The following is a 17,780-nucleotide window of genomic DNA, read 5'->3' on the forward strand; positions in this document are numbered from 1 at the left end:
TCTTCCTAAACTCCTGAAGCCCTTAGGGAAATGGTTTGGTGACTTAAAAGGAGAAAAATATACAAGTGTAGAATGAATGTGTTAAAAGCCAAGATGGGATGGGACTTTAAAAACCAAAGTAATTCTTACTCAGTTTTGTGCTGCCCCTTTGGCCTGTTTGGTGATCTGTAGGGTTTTACTGTGTGGTCTACAGACAGAACCCACCAGTGAAATAAATTAGTTGTTGGGCACATAGTGTCAGCAAAGGCAAAGAGTAAAACTGATGTGGAAAATAAGGCAAACTTCGTCATTCTTTATTTCCTCATTGGAGAAGCGTGTGGTTCTTTCTGTATACTTTTCTGAGGTCAGACATTGCCGGTTATACAAATACCTTGCATTGTCCCAAGGCAACCTGTGGTCTGAAGAGCAGATTTCATTGCTTTTGTTATGAATCGATTCTCTCTCCATAGAGGCTGGACACAGTGCCAGTGAGGCTCCACGCAGGCACCAAGGAGGCTGGCCTGAGTGTTAAAGGAGGTTGTGTTGGCACTTTTTTCCTCACCTTTTTGGTGGTAACAGATCACATGCGGGGTGTCCTGGAGACACTGAAGAGGCGAGTCACGTTTGATGTAGATTTCAGGAGGTTCTGCATCTCTAGATGGATTGCAGGGGTGGGGAGCGGGGAAGAGAACAAGGCAGGACTAGGAAGAGGGCTCTTTTCATAGGTAGCATCATGGTGCCATCATGAGAACCCTGAGAGGTTCCAGATTGGTAGCATGGCAGAGAAGGGTTAACGAGAACCATAGACGGAGTTGTCTATATGGGCAGTTTATATGGAATTTCTGTGACTCCTTACTAGGTTGGGAGAGGCCAGTTTGCTTCTGGGGACTGATACCCTCCTTCCCAGGGGTAATGACTCACCCTGCAGGTAAGATAGCTCAGCCCTGCCTGGCTGATAAAGGCCTGTCATTCTCGTTCTCTCCCCAGGCCCCCTCCTTCCCTCCTGGGTTTCACTTGGTTAATGAATAAGCCTAGTCATGAGCTGTAAGTAAATTCTTTTATCAAATGAAAACCACATCAAAACATCCACAGAGAGACATTTAATGAAAGTGTAAATATTGCAGTACAGCATCTCCCGTATCTGGTTGGCTTGTACACAAACAGACTTTAAGCTTTTCACCTATTGAAACCTTTAAGTCTGAAAATATGCTGTTCTGTGAGGCTTTTTGTAAACATGGTCTTGGGACGTGGAGAAAAGTTGGTGCATTTATGTGTTATCACAATAGCACTAATATTGTGTCAGATTTAATGCTTCATAAACAGCTCAAACTGCCAAGGTTAACAGTCCAAAAGTGTTGTCTTGGTGTATGTGGGGACATTTATATTTGGTGTATATTTGTGTCTGGCATCTGAAACATCGCTAGCGAGAACCAGTGAACCCTTCTTAACTCTGACTGCAGACCCGGCCACTACCTCGATCCAGCAGTTCAGTTTACACACTGGCTCTGATTGGTGAATAGGTTGTGTCCTAAAAGTTCTTTTGTTGATTAACCTTTTAGAACACAAAGCGCATTGTCGCACAGAAATGCCACTTTGAATGGTGGGTGTCAGTGAGCTGTGGCTTGTTTCAAACTTCGAGTCATGGCCCATCAGTGGGTCAAAAAATCAGTGCTAGTTGACGCCAGAATAAAAAAGAAGAGAGAAAAGAAACAGAATAGGAAACATCAGAGTGGGTTGCCTAGAAAAGATAGGTCTTGTTTGGTGACACTGTTGCAACTTAAAACCTACTGGACACTGTATGCCTTTAGAGGGCGAAAGGTACCCGTGTAGGGGGAGGTTGTATCAGCAGTGGGTTAAATCTGGCCATTTTCCACTGTCCAGCACTGTGATGTCAGGCAAGGGGCTTAACCTATCTGGGTCTCTGTTTTGTCATACTCAAAATAGGGCTGTTTTGTAGATGTACGATTAGAGATGAAAGAGTGTATGTTAGGATTAATATATTAGGATATTATAGAACATAACGGTAATATATTAGGATTAGAGCTAATACAGCATCTGGTGCATGGTAACCTGTCTGTAAACCATGATTATTATTTATTTGTACTCCTTTGTGATATATGTAGACCTTAAAGATACTGTTATAAAATAGTATAACTAAAACATGTACTGTTTAGTCTTCCCTAGAGTATAATTTATTCAGTGTTCCTGACATTTAGGATCTGCCATTTCACACATTCTAGGAGGAGGTCTTTGATTTTACTTTAAATTATTCCTGTGTAGTTGAGACATCAATCTTAATTTTTTCCCACAAAGTGTGAAGAATGTTGCAAATTGCCTTAGGTCTTTCAGCTGTCTGTCAAGTTCGTCAATACCATTAGGTATGGAATTGCTTCCCAGCTCCCTATTGTAAGTTGTGTGTTTTCGTCTTTATTTAAAAAACAAAAAAAGGTATTCTCTGTCTTTTTTTTAAAGTGACTCTCAATTCTAAACTTTTTGGAACTCCATCTGCTCCTGTTTGACTCCATCATAAAATCATTCTTACCTCCTGCATATCACTACCCCATCTTTTAAGGAGCTGTGTCAGCATTTGTGAAAACCTTTTTTTGTCTGGCTTGGGTTTAGAGCAGCTGCTGTGTTGACAGCTTTGAGGGGCAGGTTAAAAGTGTCGTCGGAAGCCTGGTATCAAAGTCAGGGAGGTGAGGATTCAAATCCAGCTCTGCCAGTTCATTATCTTGGCCCTCTGCAGGTTACTCAACCTCTCTCAGCCTGTTTCCTTGTCTGTAAAAACAAGAGGTCCTGCCCACCTTGTGGGGTTGCTTTGAGGAGAAAGAGAGCACGGGTGGATTGGTAACTTTGCCTAGAAGGCCGCTGTCTCCAGCTGGGTCCTCGTAAGTCACAGCTCCACAGCCTTTTCTGCCCTTCCTGTCCTCCCGGCCTCAGCTCTGGGGCTCTCTGGAAGACCCACTCCCTTTACCCAAAAACAGCCAGCTTCCGGGTGGGGCTTCCTACCCCAGATTCATCAAGCTCTGCACCTGCTCCTCCCTTCTCTCGGAAGTGGGGTCCCCACGTGTGCTCTGGGCCCCGTTTCCTCTCCAGGCCTTTCGCTGTCCCTTATCCCCAGGCCCACCTGCTGCTTCTTCCAACAGTGAGAAAACCTGCTGAATCTAATCCATCTTTTCAAAAGGACTCCTAGATCCCAGTTCCCTTTGCTCCCCATGACTTCTTTCCTTTTACAAATTCCAGTGGTCTGGATTCATCACCCTAGCCATCGTGCCCTCTCATTTAGCCGAGGTCCCTGGTGACCTCCGTGCCATAAAGCCCCTGAGCCCTTGTCTCGTCTTGTGTGGTTGCTCAGTACGTTGACCCACCCTTCCTTCCTGGGCTCCACAGCCCAAGACTTTCTTAGTCCCCTCCTCTTGGGCCCACAGCGTTCCAGGCTCCCCTGCCCGCTCCTCCCCATCTATAAGGTGATTAAATGTTTGCTGTTCCTCACAGTTCCACTAGGACTTCTTTTCTTACTCCACGCCTTCTCCATTCCCATTCCTGTTTTCCCCTTCAGTCGCAGTGATCTTGTAGGAACACACATCAGATCACACTCCCACCCTCCTGGTAACCAAAACCCCATGGTGACTCCCTCTGTACTTAGCCGGAGCCCTCAGGGACGTGTCCATCATTCCGGCTTCACCTCAGGTCCTCCCCGCTCCCTCTTTAGTCTCCACTGTTAAGGTTGTGTTTCAGTTCCTCAGTCAAGACTGTGTCTCCTCACTCAGATAGGTCACTCGGTGTTCCTTCTGCCTGGAACACGCTTCCCTACCCCCAGTGTCTTTGACACTGTCTGCTCTCCCAGCCTTCGGTCTCAGGAAAGGCTGAATGTCTTTTCCTTAGGGAAACGGTCCCTGTGTCCTGGGCTTGACCAGCTAGCTCCCGCTGGAAACTCCAGAGCGCTTTTCTAACCCTCAGCACACGTGTGGGGCTCTGTGCCCTGTCCTTCCCTCCCGGCGAATACAAGGACCAGGTCTCTGATTCAGCTCCAGTTGCCCGTGCATAGAAGATGGTGTGTTTGTTCATGAATGAATGGATAGATGAATAAATGAACAAGTGAGAATTTCATACATTAGCGTCTGTGTTCACAAACAGGTGGAAGGGTGAATAAATGAACAAGCAAGAACTAAATACATTTATTTGTAAAGCAGTCAGCACAGCTCTTATATATAGTAAGTACTAAATAAATGGTAGCTTTATTTCTTCTTAATCGACTTTTCAGCTGGGAACCATGAAAAGAAAAAAGAAAAAAAAAAAACCACCCAGGCTGGTTAATGCGAGCAGTGCTCCTTGGTGACACCCTTCAGTAAAAGTGGAGGCAGGTGGCAGAGGCCGTGGGAGCGAGAGCTTAAGCAGCAGCTTCTTTCCCACAGTCAACCTCGTGCTCCTCCTCATGCTGAAATCATCATTTCTCACCTCGATTCCTGCCTCCCTGGTTCTCCCCTACCAATCCTTTCTGTTCCTTTCCTCCTCTCCTAGATTGTAAGCTTCTTCCGGGCAGGGACCGTCTCTTCCCTTCCTCCACATGCCGGTGCCCAGCACAGTACCTGGAGCCAGTGTTTGTGGAATGAATGAATGAGATGCACGTTTCAGAAGCAGACTATGGTGTTGCCAGGAGAGTTAGTGAAAATTAATTGATTAAGTTTGGTCTCAGTTCAATTTTTAAAAATTATAATTCAGACTTTTTGATTTTATACTTGTCCAGTATGGTTGACGTATCGGTTCCTGTATTTTCCACGTTTTTGCGTGGGAAAGACCCCAATTCTAAACGATAGCAGTATCTCGTGAGCTTTGCAGACTCAGGTCTGTGAGGCCCCCCTCACTTCTCGCCCAACAGTGTGTGTTGAGCTATACAGCTCGCTGAATCTGTTTCACTGTAGAATATCTTATGTGGCTTAGACGCCATTCTTTTAGTCTGAATTATATGTTTTGTGATCTAACAGCCATAGCCTCATTACTTAGGCACCTACTGTGTGCCAAGCCCTGTGCTGAGAGCTCTGTGTATGTACTCTCTGCCCTTCCTAATAGCTTTCTGAGGTAGGTAGATATGCCTGTTTTATGGATAAAGAAAGGGAAGCCCAGGGAGGCAGGTGACTTGCCTCAGGCAAGTTAAGATCGGGGGGCAGGATTTGAACCTAGGCCACCGTGGCCTTGGAACCTGTGGTTTTCCCACTTGACTTCATTGCCTCCCTTTGTGTAGATTTTAAGTAGATGTCACCATGTCTACACGTCAGCCTTTGTCCAGTTTGTGGAGGGTGTTTTCTTCTCCACATCTTTAGCTTTTTTCTTTTTCTGCTACGCCGCATGGCTTGTGGGATCTTAGTTCCCCAACCAGGGTTCGATCCCGGGCCCTCAGCAGTGAAAATGCAGAGTCCTAACCACTGGACCGCCAGGGAATTCCCTAGCCTTAGTACTGTACAAACAAACAAACAAGCAACCCTTTATTGGATAAGTATGCAATGTATGAAGAGCAAGGGACAGGAATCACAAGCCCTGGGTCCTGACCATGTGCCCGGGGCAGGTGCATTGGCCTCGCCGAGTCTGCTGTCAAGGGCCGTTGCCATTTCTTTCCCAGCGTTGCTGTGAGGCTCAGGTGTGGCAATGTGCACAGACTGCTCCTGCCCAAGGGAGCCTGCCCTTCAGAGTCAGAGCCAGCTCTTCTTGTTTCCAGCCCAGGGCTCTTCATCTGCTGAACCACCCTTCCTCATGGAATTTTTCACTGAAGATGTGAATATGTACCCTGGTTCTGGCTTTCTTCTCTTGAGTAGAAACAAGCTGACAGCAGGTACAAAAGCTGTGTTTCTTCCCTCCTTCCACAATGTCAGATGAAATTCCTGCCAAAGTACCATGGTAGAGCCCAGGCGCTACACAGATGAATAAGCTAAGGTCCCTTCCCTCCAAGAGTGCCTGAGTAAACGTGTGGAAAGAGTCAGCGTTGAAGTGAGGGCTGGACCAAGCTAAAGGCCCTGAAGTCCTCTAGCAGGTTTGCACTTTATCTTGAAGACTCTGCAGGGTTTTACAGAAGAGGATGGACTGGCAAGGGTAAAATAGGGCTGTCATCTCCTGGGCGGGCTCACCCGCTCTCACCTCTTGGGCACCCTGGAAATAGCTGTGCTGCGCGTGCTTCTGACAGACCACCGATTCCTGTGTGCACCGCTTAGTTCTTTGGGTGGGTTGAGGGGAGGTACACCCAAGATCAGTTTTTTTGAACACAGGCAAATGTTCTTAGTGACCATTATTAGGGTTGAATGTTTTCGTAAAGTTAGTTCTCCCGTAGAATCCGAGATAAAACCCTCCATTCTCTCTCTGGTAAAAGTCAGAAAATGGTCATGCTGTTGAAAACCCAGAGTTGATCAAATTATATGGAATATGAGAAAACTTCTGAATCTGGTATGTTCACATGTAAATAGACAAGCAAACACAAAGCGATGTTTGGTGCCCTCCTGGTGTGGGGTAAAAACTCAGAATGAGGGCACAGTGGTGCAGGGCCCCAGGCTGGCGGCTGAGGGAGGGGTCAGGAGAGGTCATGAAGGGTGTCAGAAGTGGGCACCATAGAGCATTAAAGCACACGTTGGTGGGTAGGGTGTAGGGTTTGGGTCTGCAAAGCTGGCAGAGGCCACTGTCAGCACACGTCACTTCGGGTGGGCAGTTAACATACCAGGTTATCACGGAGAGATTCCTTCTGCTTTTTACATAACTGTTGTATGGAGAGGTGAGTCTCTTGCAGACAGAGGCATTTGCCTGTGTAAACTCTAAATGACACGGTCTGGGACGCTTCCAGTGCACATGGTGTCATGCAAAGAATGTAGCTTTGGTTTGGATCCCAACACGTGTCATCTTTGAGACCTTGAACTAGTCACTTCTTCTGAGCTTCAGTGTCCTTATCTACAGAGTCAGGATAATCCTTACAGGATTCTTCCATACCTGGCAGAATAAGTAACCAATAAATATTTCTTTCTTGTAACCATTGGATTGATAAGCATTATAGGTAATTCCCTTAGAAAGTGACTGAGAACCTGATGTTGGCTGAGGGTAGACACTGCAGAAAATGCGGGACTAACGGTGTGTGACTGCTTCTGAAGTTTCCTGATGCTCCCCCCACCCCACCCCCTCCAGCAGTTGCTGCAGTAAAGTGATTGCAGCCGCTTAATGACCAGGCTGCACAAATGTCCTCAGCCTCCCTTGGAAGGTCTGAGAAGTCTGGCGTTTCAGCAGCCGTGATTGTTTACAGCACACGGACCATTCAGGGACACCTCCTTATCACTGAAGACATTGAAACTGGAGTAACTCTTACCTCGTCTTACAGAGCCCTTCTAACTTAGTCTCAGAAATGGCCCTTAGGAGTTGGACAGTGCAAAACAACAGCAAAACTAAACAATTTGTTTAAAATGTAATGAACATCTGTGAAACCACCACTCAACCAAAGAGCTAAAATATTGTTAATAAATTAAATTTACCTGTTGTTCCTCCCCATCCCATCCCCCTGATCCCCTGTGGGTGGCAGTCACTCTTCTGAAAGTCATGCTGATCATTTTCTTGCTTTTTTGGTTCTCTCTCCTCTCCCCGGCTCTCTCCATCCCCTCACCTTCCCCCATCCCCCTTCCCTCTCCCTCTCCCTTTCCCTCTACAGATCTACAAAATGATATCTTATTGTGCTTCTAATTTGCCTTTGCCTGAGGTTGAGCAACTCTTTATATAATTATTGGCGTTATATGCTCCCTTTTCTGTGAAACGACTATGAATGCTTTTCGTGTCTTTTGCCCATTTTTCTGTTAGGTGTTCTCTTACTGATTTGTAGGCATTTTTATGTATTCTGGTACTAATCCTCCATCAGTTGTATGTGTCACAAATATCTTCTCCCAGTGTGTAGATTGCCTTCCCTCTCTTTAAAGTGTCTTCGGGTGGCCAAGAGTTTTCGTATTAATGTAGCCAAACTTATTGATCTTTTTTTTAATGCTTAACATTTTTTGTATCTTCATAAATTCTTTCCTACTTCAAGCTCCGGAAGATATTCACTTCTATTTTCTTTTCAAGTTTTCAAAGTTTGCTTTTGACATTTAAGTGCTTCATCCATCTGGAGTTGATTTTTTGGCCTGGTGTGAGTAAGAATCCAATTTCTTTTTTTCTTCCTGTGGATAAACAATTTTTCCAACTTTTCCTTTTGCACAGTGTCATGCTGCCTCTGTCAAAAATCAAAAGTTTCACAGATGCATAGGTCTGTTTCTAGGTTCTTCTGTACCACTGGTCAGTTTGTTTATTTCTGTCCCATTACTACACTGTCTTAAGTACTACAGGTTTACAATAAGCTTTTTTAGCTATCAAGGCAAGTCCCCCTTCCTTATTCTTCTTCAGAAATGTTTGGGCTATCATTGGCCATTTGTCTTCCCTTTAAAATTTGGAATCAACCTTTCAAATTCCACAGAATAATTGAGGTGTAATTTATATACAGTGAAATATACACTGTTCTGTTGCCCAGGTCTTCATCTTAACAAATGCACATCATCATGTTACCTCCACCACAATCAAGATACAGGACAGTTCCATCACTCCCAGAATTCCCTCATCCCTTTGGCGGTTGACCTCTTCCCCCAGTCCCTGGCTACCACTGCTCTGTGTTCTGTTGAGATTTTTTTTTAAATCTCATTTAAAATTTTTTCATTGTTTTATTAAAACGGAATTTTTAAAACTGAAACTGCATTAAATCTACAGATAAATTTAGGAAGGACTCTATGTCTTATGTTAAGTGTTCTTGTCCATGAACATTATGTATCTCTCAACTTGGCGAGATTTTTTTGCTTGACAGTAATGGAAGGGTCTACATTTTTAGGAAAAAAATCTCAACATTTTAAGTAGTTCTTTAAAACTCCTCTAAAGGAAGCATTTTATAAGATAATCGTCCATCTAAATGGACACGTAAATATACACAAATATATGTCAGACTTGTGGCAGTGTTATGTTTTAGAAAAAAGTCACGTCTTGGTTTCATACCAGCCTTGTTGCTCACCCCATGAGACCATAAGCAAGCTGCTCGGCTCCCCTGATGCTCAGTCTCTTTATCTGTGTGATGACTAGAACATCTCTTCCTCATGGGGTGGTTGTGAAGATTAAAATGCACAAAGTGTCGAGACAGCGGACCCGGTACAGTGAAGCCATGGGTGGGTGAGACTGTGGGAGAGGAGCTGCTCTCACTCACCCACAAGGAACCAGGAAGGGCCTTCACCATGTTTGGTTTCGCAGTGGCTTTCACAAAGTGGCACGGCCAAAAGATGGCCTTGAATCATTTTCCTGACAAATTTGGAAAAGGTTAGTGTTACCAAGCTGCCTGAGCCACACTGCTTCTGACAGGCGAGCTGGAATCACTGGAGGACACAGCTGACAGCCAATTCATTTTGCTGATTCATCCATTAGAAGGGTGGCTCTGGGCCAGAGCTTGGCTTCCAGATTAAAGGCTGAGAGCTGCAAAGCTGCTGGGACTTGAAGGAATGCTGGTAAATTATTGCCATGTGAAGGCCAGCCGTGGAAAGTGGATTGTTATTTGTTTCCCCCTTTAAGTGATCCTAATTCCAAATGTGCTCAGATAAATTCCCCACCATGGTTAGGGAATTTTTGAAACATTTGTCCATGGGGCTGAGAGCTAAATTACTGGAAACAATCAAATGCTGTTAAGTAGATTATCTTGGCTCCTTTATGACCCTATCATCACCTCTGCTTTCAGGAGGAATGTTGACTCAAGCCTATTCTTTTACTTGGTAATCTAAATTAAACTGGAGAGGGGCATTATTGCACATGTCATCCCTGTGGGGCACACTTCAAAATCAACCTGCCTGAGTAAGGAATGAAACTTAAAGAGGAAAATCCAGGAGATGCTCATTTGCCAACGATCAGGACAGAATAATCATGTAGAATCTGTGGGTCCTCATGTATCGCATTGATAGATGAACCTGTTTTAGTAGGTAGTCTCAAGCTTACAGGAAACTGCATAAAGCTTGCATGTGACAGGGTGAGCTCAAGAGGGTGGAAATTATGTCTTGTTTTACCAAATATCTAGCATCGTCCCTGGGACAGACACCCAGTGAGCAGCTGCTAGACAGAGGCACCAATGGATGATGTTTGTTGGGTATACAGATTGTGGGGCAGTTGATAAATGAGCCAAGAAATTCAGAAGTGTAGTCCGTTGAAAGCAAGAAGAGTAACTGTCCTGAGGAATAAAATTTTTAAGAAAGGATCCTATTTCTGTGGTTCTCTGATCTGAGTGACTTTGGTCAATAGTGTATCTGCAGAGCTGGGTACTTTCTGTTTCCCTCCTTGTAGTGAATCAGAGCATATGCTGTTTTGAGCTCACATTTCACTAACTCAATCTACTTCCTTGGGATAATGTGAAAGTTCTTTAATACCCTTAGGGTTGTTTTCTTTTCTTTTCTTTTTTCCTGTTAAACTCTAGAGTGAATATTTGAAAAGTACAGCAAACTTCTTAGTAAAAAAGAATTTTTTTTGAATTTTATTTTTTTATAAAGCAGGTTCTTGTTAGTTATCCATTTTATACATATTAGTGTATATATGTCAATCCCAATCTCTCAATTCATCTCACCCCCCCACCCCCCCCGCCACTTTCCTCCCTTGGTGTCCATACGTTTGTCCTCTACAACTGTGTCTCTATTTCTGCCCTGCACACTGGTTCATCTGTACCATTTTTCTAGGTTCCACATATACGCGTTAATATACGATATTTGTTTTTCTCTTTCTGACTTACTTCATTCTGTATGACAGTTTCTAGGGCCATCCACGTCTCTACAAAGGACTCAGTTTTGTTCCTTTTTATGGCTGAGAGTAATATTCCATTGTATATATATGTGCCACATCTTCTTTATCCATTCATCTGTCGATGGGCATTTAGGTTGCTTCCATGACCTGGCTATTGTAAATAGTGCTGCAATGAACATTGGGGTGCATAATAAGAGTAGGTGTCTTTTCTTATTTTTCTTTCTGTTGTTTTATTTTGCTTTGCTCTTTAGATGGCTAAACATTTAGGGCATGACATTCTATAAACTCCTGTTGTGCTGAGAAGTTTTAGGCAGATCTGGTCCACTTGGAGTGAAGTTGAAAGTGTCAGGGGCTGGGAATGTGGGGAGTATCTGCCTCTCATCCAGTTGTCTTTCCCTGTGGTTTAAGGTCTCTGAAGTACTGGAGTCCCTTGTCTAGTTCTGGTGTGTCCGTCCCCTCTTGCTGCATTCTGCCATGCTTCATTTACATAATATTTACTGGGAACTACTCTGATCCAAGAACTTTGCTAGAAGTGGGTATACAGAAGTGGGTATATTCTATTTCAGGTTACGGTGCTTTTGCAGCTGCCCGGGTCCCAAGTCTGGCAGCCCCTGCCAGCATTGCCCAGCCCTTACGGTCTTGCTGCCAGTGTGGGTAATAACCAGTGGCAGTGTTAGTGTGCCAGGGAGTGTGTGCTCACACTGCAGAAGCTGGAGCCAGCACATGGCGGCCCATCCTCCTGGTTTCCGTGGGTCCTCACTCCCAGGCCACCTGCACGTTCCATCCCCCACCCTCCGAGAAGGAGGTAGTAAGACGGACCCGGCCTTAGTCAGGCATTAACACCAAAGAGGGAACAAGCTCTAGTTTTCAGGGACTCCTGCCAGAGGCACATTACAGAGAATTAGCAGGCTTTCAAAGCAGAAGGAGAAGAGGCAGGTCTCAAGTACTGTGGGAATATCTTGAATCTGCAGAGTCCAAAGTGAAGTGCGGAACGGCAGGCAGGGCCCTGGCCTTAGGGTCGAAGCAGCCTGGTTTTGCTGCCCAGCACTGCTGCTGGCCCACGGTGCGGCCTGCAGCAATCCCCCCGACCTCTGTGCACCTGCTTTCTCATATTCAGTAAAGACAATTCTCCCTTGCAAATGCGTTGTGAAGATTAGACATCATGTATGCAAAGCACCGGACACAGACATATGGTAGACCTTTGGTATTTGACACAGTGATCAGCACTGTTGTCAATATTGCTTTTCTTATCATCTTTATTTTTAACAAAATAAGTTAGGGTTTACAGTTTTCCCTTAGTGGTTTTGTTTTGTTTTTCATTTTCTTACTCTGAAAAGGAGTACTTTTCAGACCATAAAGTTACCTGCAAATATTCCGAAAATTAACGTTTTGCTTACATCATTCTGGTTATTGAATAGTTTACAGAGCATTTTCACACTGTAAGGGAGATTGAGGAGCAGTGACCATCTCTTCTCCAGGTGAGAAAACTCAGATGTGGAGAGCCTATGGGACATTCCCAAGGCCACCTGGCTTCTAAATGGCAGAGTGGGGCTGGGAGTGCAGACCTCACCCCAGGGCTCCTTTGACTACCTCAGGCCATCTTTCCGAAGTGACATCCCTGGGGCTAGGCCAGACTCTTTGATAAGGATTTTTTCTTTTCCTTGTAGCTGTCAATACCAGCAAATATGCAGAGAGCTATCGGATCCAGACCTATGCTGAATATGTGGGGACAAAGCGTGAGGAGAAGCAAATCAAGAGAAAGTGGACAGAAGATAGTTGGAAGGAGGTTGAGAGAAAGCGGTTAAACACGCAGTGCATCTCCTATGCTTTGCAGAATCACTGTTACCACACCAATAGGTAAGAGTTCTTGGCTGTCGATTTGAAAGGGCTTCGTGGTTGTAGCGAAGCTCTTCTCGCTGCTTCTTAATAGGACTGTAAGTAGTAAGTCTGACTTGTGAGAAAGACTTTTTTCTAACTTTTCACATAATATCAGAAGTTACTACTCCGTTAATTCCTTCTGTGCTATAGACCATTTCAGTTAACATTCACAAAACCCTGATGAGGCAGACAAGGGGATAATACATCTTATTCCCATTTTAAGGGTGAAGAAACAGGGGCTCTATGTCTTGCCCACCATTCAGTAAGAAAGCCAGGGTCAGAGGTGAGCTCTTCCGTCTGATCTCTTCCTCTTCCCAGGCTGCCACGTTGCTTCTGGCTAAGCTTCTGAACCCCTTTCATAGCCCACGTAGACACTGCACCACATGCCTGCTGTAGAAAGAGAACTTGATACACACTTCCTTTACTTACCTGTATTCCTACTTTCAGAAGATAAATGCTGGTGATATTTTAGAATCTTTGTGAAAGTATAAAACATAGGTATAGAAATTGGATGGGGGGAGTTCCTTATAGAAAATTGTAAAGAAGAGAAAAGTGTGAATTAACAAAGAAAAAATTAGCCATAACCCACCACCCAGAAGCAACCACTGTTAATATTTTGGATTGCCCTCCCTACTTTTTAAATGGTTTTTTAGAGATTTTTTAAATTGAGGTATAATTAACATACCTCATATTATAGCATAATAAAATGTACAGATCTAAAATGTTTAGTTCAAGGAGTTTTAAGTTACATATACACAGATGACCACCACTGAAAGCAAGATGTAGGACATTTCTATCTCCCCGCCTCAAAATTTTGTTGTGCCCCTTTTCAAGCAACTCCAAGCCCCCACTGTCCTAAGCAACTATTTCAAATTTCTATCACTGTGGATTAATTTTGATTATTCTTGGAATTTATAAAAAATGGAATCATTTGGGGCTTCCCTGGTGGCGCAGTGGTTGAGAGTCCGCCTGCCGATGCAGGGGACACGGGTTCGTGCCCCGGTCCGGGAAGATCCCACATGCCGCGGAGTGGCTGGGCCCGTGAGCCATGGCCGCTGAGCCTGTGCATCCGGAGCCTGTGCTCTGCAACGGGAGAGGCCACAACAGTGAGAGGCCCGTGTACCACAAAAAAAAAAAAAAAAAGGAATCATTTGGTATTATGTTTGGCTTCTTTCACTTAACTTGTTTTTGAAATTCATCCTTAATGTTGTGTGTATCAAGAGTACGTTAATTTTTTTTAATATATATATTTATTTTTGGCTGCGTTGGGTCTTCCTTGCTGTGCGCGGGCTTTCTCTAGTTGCGGTGAGCGGGGGCTACTCTTCATTGCGGTGCGCGGGCTTCTCATTGCGGTGGCTTCTCTTGTTGTGGAGCATGGGCTCTAGGCACATGGGCTTCAGTAGTTGCGGCACTCGGGCTCTAGAGTGTAGGCTCAGTAGTTGCTCCCTGGCATGTGGGATCTTCCTGGACCAGGGTTCGAACCCATGTCCCCTGCTTTGGCACCACCAGGGAAGCCCGAGTACGTTAATTTTTATTATTCAGTATTACTTCATTGTATGAATATACAGCCTTAACCTGTTCTCCTGTTGGTGGACATTTGGGTTGTTTCCAGGTAGGACTATTATAAATCAGGCTGCTATGAACATTTCTATAAAAAATTTTTTGTGGGCATATGTTTTCATTTCTGTTGAGTAAATATCTAAGATTAGAATTGTTGGTTCTTAGGATAGATGTATGTTAAACTTTATAAGAACAACCAAACAGTTCTCCAAAGTGGATGTACCATTTTATATTCCCCCAGTATTATATGAAAGTTCCAGTTGCTCCACATCCTCGACAACACTTAGTGCTGTCAGTCTTTTTTAGCCATTCTAGAAGATATAAGATGGTATTGCATTGTGATTTTAATTTGCATTTCTCTTGTTGACCACCTTTTTGTGTGCTTCTTGACCATTCAAATATCTTCTGCTTCAGGTGGATATTTAAGTCGCTTGCCCATTTTCTAATTAGGTTGTTTGTCTTTTTACTGTAGATTTGTAGGTGTTCTTTTATATATTCTGGATACACATCCTTTGTGCTGAAAATACATTTTTTGAGTCTGGGGTAGTATATTCATTTTATTAGTGATGTATTTTGATGAGCAGATATTTTTAATGTTGATGAAGTCCTATTAATTTTGTTTTGTTAATGGTTAGTGGGTATTTTTCCCCATTCCAAAACTTTGCCTACCTAAAGTTACAATGATTTTCTAGAAACCTTTCTTCTAGAAGGTTTATAGTTTTAGCTTTTACATTTAAGTCTGACCCATTTCAGATTAATTTTGTATGAGATAGGCGTCAGGGTTTAGTTTTTTCCATATGGATATCTAGTTGTTCTGGCAACATTTGTTAAAAAGACTTTTCTTTCCTTGTTAAATTAACTTGGCACTTTTGTTAAAAATAAATTGACCATGTATGTTTAGATCTATTTCTGGATCTGTTCCACTCATTTTTTACTATTCTTATGCCAATACCACACTTTCTTTTTTCTGACTTTATAGTAAGTCTTAAAATCAGGTAGCATAAACCCTCCAACATTGTTCTTCTTCATATTGTTTTGACTATTCTAGATCTTTTGTATTCCACATAAATTTTAGAGCGATCTTGTCTTTCTTCACTAGACCTGTTTTATAGTTTTTACTGTAGAAGTCTTTTATGTCTTATGTTAATTTTTCGCTAAATATTTCTTATTTATGCTATCAGAAATGGAATTGTTTCTTAAGTTTCATTTTCAAATTGTTTGCTGCTTCTCTATAGACATATAATTAATTGTTGTATATTGACCTTGTATCCTGCAACGTTTTAAAATTCACTTATTCTGATTACAGGTTGGGTTTTTTCTTAATATTCTGCAGAGTTTTTAATTTACACAGTTTTTTCTTTTCCAATCTTTATGTCTTTTATTTCTTTTTCTTGCTTTATTGTACCAACTAGCACCTTTGGTATATTGTTAAAGTGGGAAGAGTAGATATCCTTGCCTTGCTTCCAGTATTAGAGAGGGGAAGTTAGTTCATTGTTTCCCCTTGAACTATAATTCTTAGGTTGTCCATACAAGTCTTTTTTCAGGATGAGAAAGTTCCCCTCCATCTCCAGTTTGCTAAGACTTTGTATCATGAGTAGATGTTGGATATTTTCAGATGCTTTTTCTGTATCTTTTAAAATTGTCATATGGTTTTTGCCCTTTGTAAGTATTTTGCATGACATTGATTGGTTTTTGAATGCTTAATTGGATTTGCATTCCTGGGAGAAATTCCACTGGGTCATGATGTATTATCCTTTTTACGTTTTGGATTTGAATATACTGTTAAATTTTTTTTTATCTTTGTTCATGAGGATGAGGAATATTAGATTGTAATTTTCTCTTTTTTTACATCTTTGTCAAGTTTTGGTTCAGGATTATGCTGACCTCATAAAACTAGTATAGTTAAGAAGTTCCTCTTCTATTATTTTGTGACAGTGTGTATAGGACTTTTTTTTTTTTTCCTAAATTGGTTGGGTTTACTAGTGAAGACATCTGGGCATAAGAGTTTTTTATGGAAAGGTTTTTGATTATGAACTCAATTTCTTTAATAGATATGAGACTATTTTGCTTTTCTCTTTCTTCTTGTATCACTTTTAGGAATTTGCCTTTCCAAGGAATATTCCATTTTATTTAAGTTGTCAAATTTGTTAGCATATTATTAGCTCAGAATACTCCCTTATAATTTCAGTATCTGTAGAATCTATAGTTATGTCCCTTTAAAAATTCCTAATACTAGTAATTTGTGTTTTCTCTCTCTTTTCCTTGCTAGGTGTTTATCAATTAATTCTTTCTAAGAACCAACTTTTAACTTTATTGGTTTTTCTCTATTATATTTGTGTCTTGCTTTTTCATTTATTTATACTCTTATTATTATTTCTTCTGCTTATTTGAATTTAATAGTTTTGGATTTAATATGTTATTCTCCCATTGTAAGGTGGGAACTTAACTCCTCGATTTTATGTTTCTTCTTTTCTAGTGAATTTTCCTTTAGTTTTTGCTTAACTGCCTTCCACATATTTTGATGTGTTGTCTTTTCACTGTCATCTATTACAAAATATTTTCTAATATATTCTAATATATTGAAATATTTTCTAATTTCTCTTGTGCTTTCTTCTTTAACACATGAGTTATTTAGAACTTCTTTGATAATTATTGAGACTTATTTTATGGACTGACATGTGGTCTGTCTTGGTGCATGTTCTATGTGGACTTGAGTGAGTGTGATATTCCATTAATATCATTTTAAGTTATGTTGGTTCATGGTTTTGCTCAGCTCTTCTGTATCTTTACTGATTGTTGGTTTGGGTTTTTTTGAGGGGGGTGGTTGTCTACTTTTTCTTTCAGCTACTGAGAGTGGTATTGAAATCTCCAACTATGGTTGTGGCTTTAATTCTCCATTAATTATATCAATTTTTGCTTCATGAAACTTTTGATAGGTATATGCCCATTTTGGATTGTTATATCTTCTTAATGAATTGCCCCTTTTATCATTGTGGAATATTTCTTTTCAGTTCTAGAAATGACCTTTTTTTGATGTTTATTGTGTCCTATATTAACATAGCCACTCTTGTTTCTTGTAGGTGTTTGCCTTTTACTGGCAACTTATTTGTCTTTATAATTAAAGTCGGTTTCTTATAAACAGCTTATGGTTGAGTATTGCTTTTTTATCCACTCTGAGAATCCCCGCTTTTTATACTTAATCCAATTAATGATACAGGTGAGGCTGTCTTCCATCTTGGTATTTGTTTCCTTCTTGTCCTGCTCATTCTGTGTCCTTCTGTTTTCTGTCGCTTTTTGGATGAATTGTGTGTTATTTAGTACTTACTGATATTATAGCCTCCCATTTTATCTTCCCTGTCAACTTTTTGCTTATACGTTTTTGTGTTATTTTTTGTCATTGCTCCAGAGAAGTGGTTGGCAAACTGTAGTCCACAGGCCAAATCAGGCCCACATGTTTTTTTTTTGGTTTTGGGTTTTTTTTTTTTGCGGTACGCGGGCCTCTCACTGTTGTGGCCTCTCCCGTTGCGGAGCACAGGCTCCGGACGCGCAGGCTCAGCGGC

General features: G+C 42.1%; 1 protein-coding gene across 1 annotated transcript in view; it reads left to right on the plus strand.

Moving 5' to 3' along the window:
* The window catches only part of PARN (poly(A)-specific ribonuclease), a 166,509-nt gene that overhangs the window by 101,733 nt on the left and 46,996 nt on the right, over positions 1–17,780 (plus strand). Inside the window, exon 22 of the mRNA XM_007466961.1 lies at positions 12,450–12,639. Coding sequence (XP_007467023.1) covers positions 12,450–12,639 — 190 coding nt within the window. The remainder of the gene's footprint in view (positions 1–12,449; positions 12,640–17,780) is intronic.

The sequence above is a fragment of the Lipotes vexillifer genome, unplaced genomic scaffold (assembly GCF_000442215.2).
Source record: "Lipotes vexillifer unplaced genomic scaffold, Lipotes_vexillifer_v1.1 scaffold232, whole genome shotgun sequence".
NCBI classification, from domain to species: domain Eukaryota; kingdom Metazoa; phylum Chordata; class Mammalia; order Artiodactyla; family Lipotidae; genus Lipotes; species Lipotes vexillifer.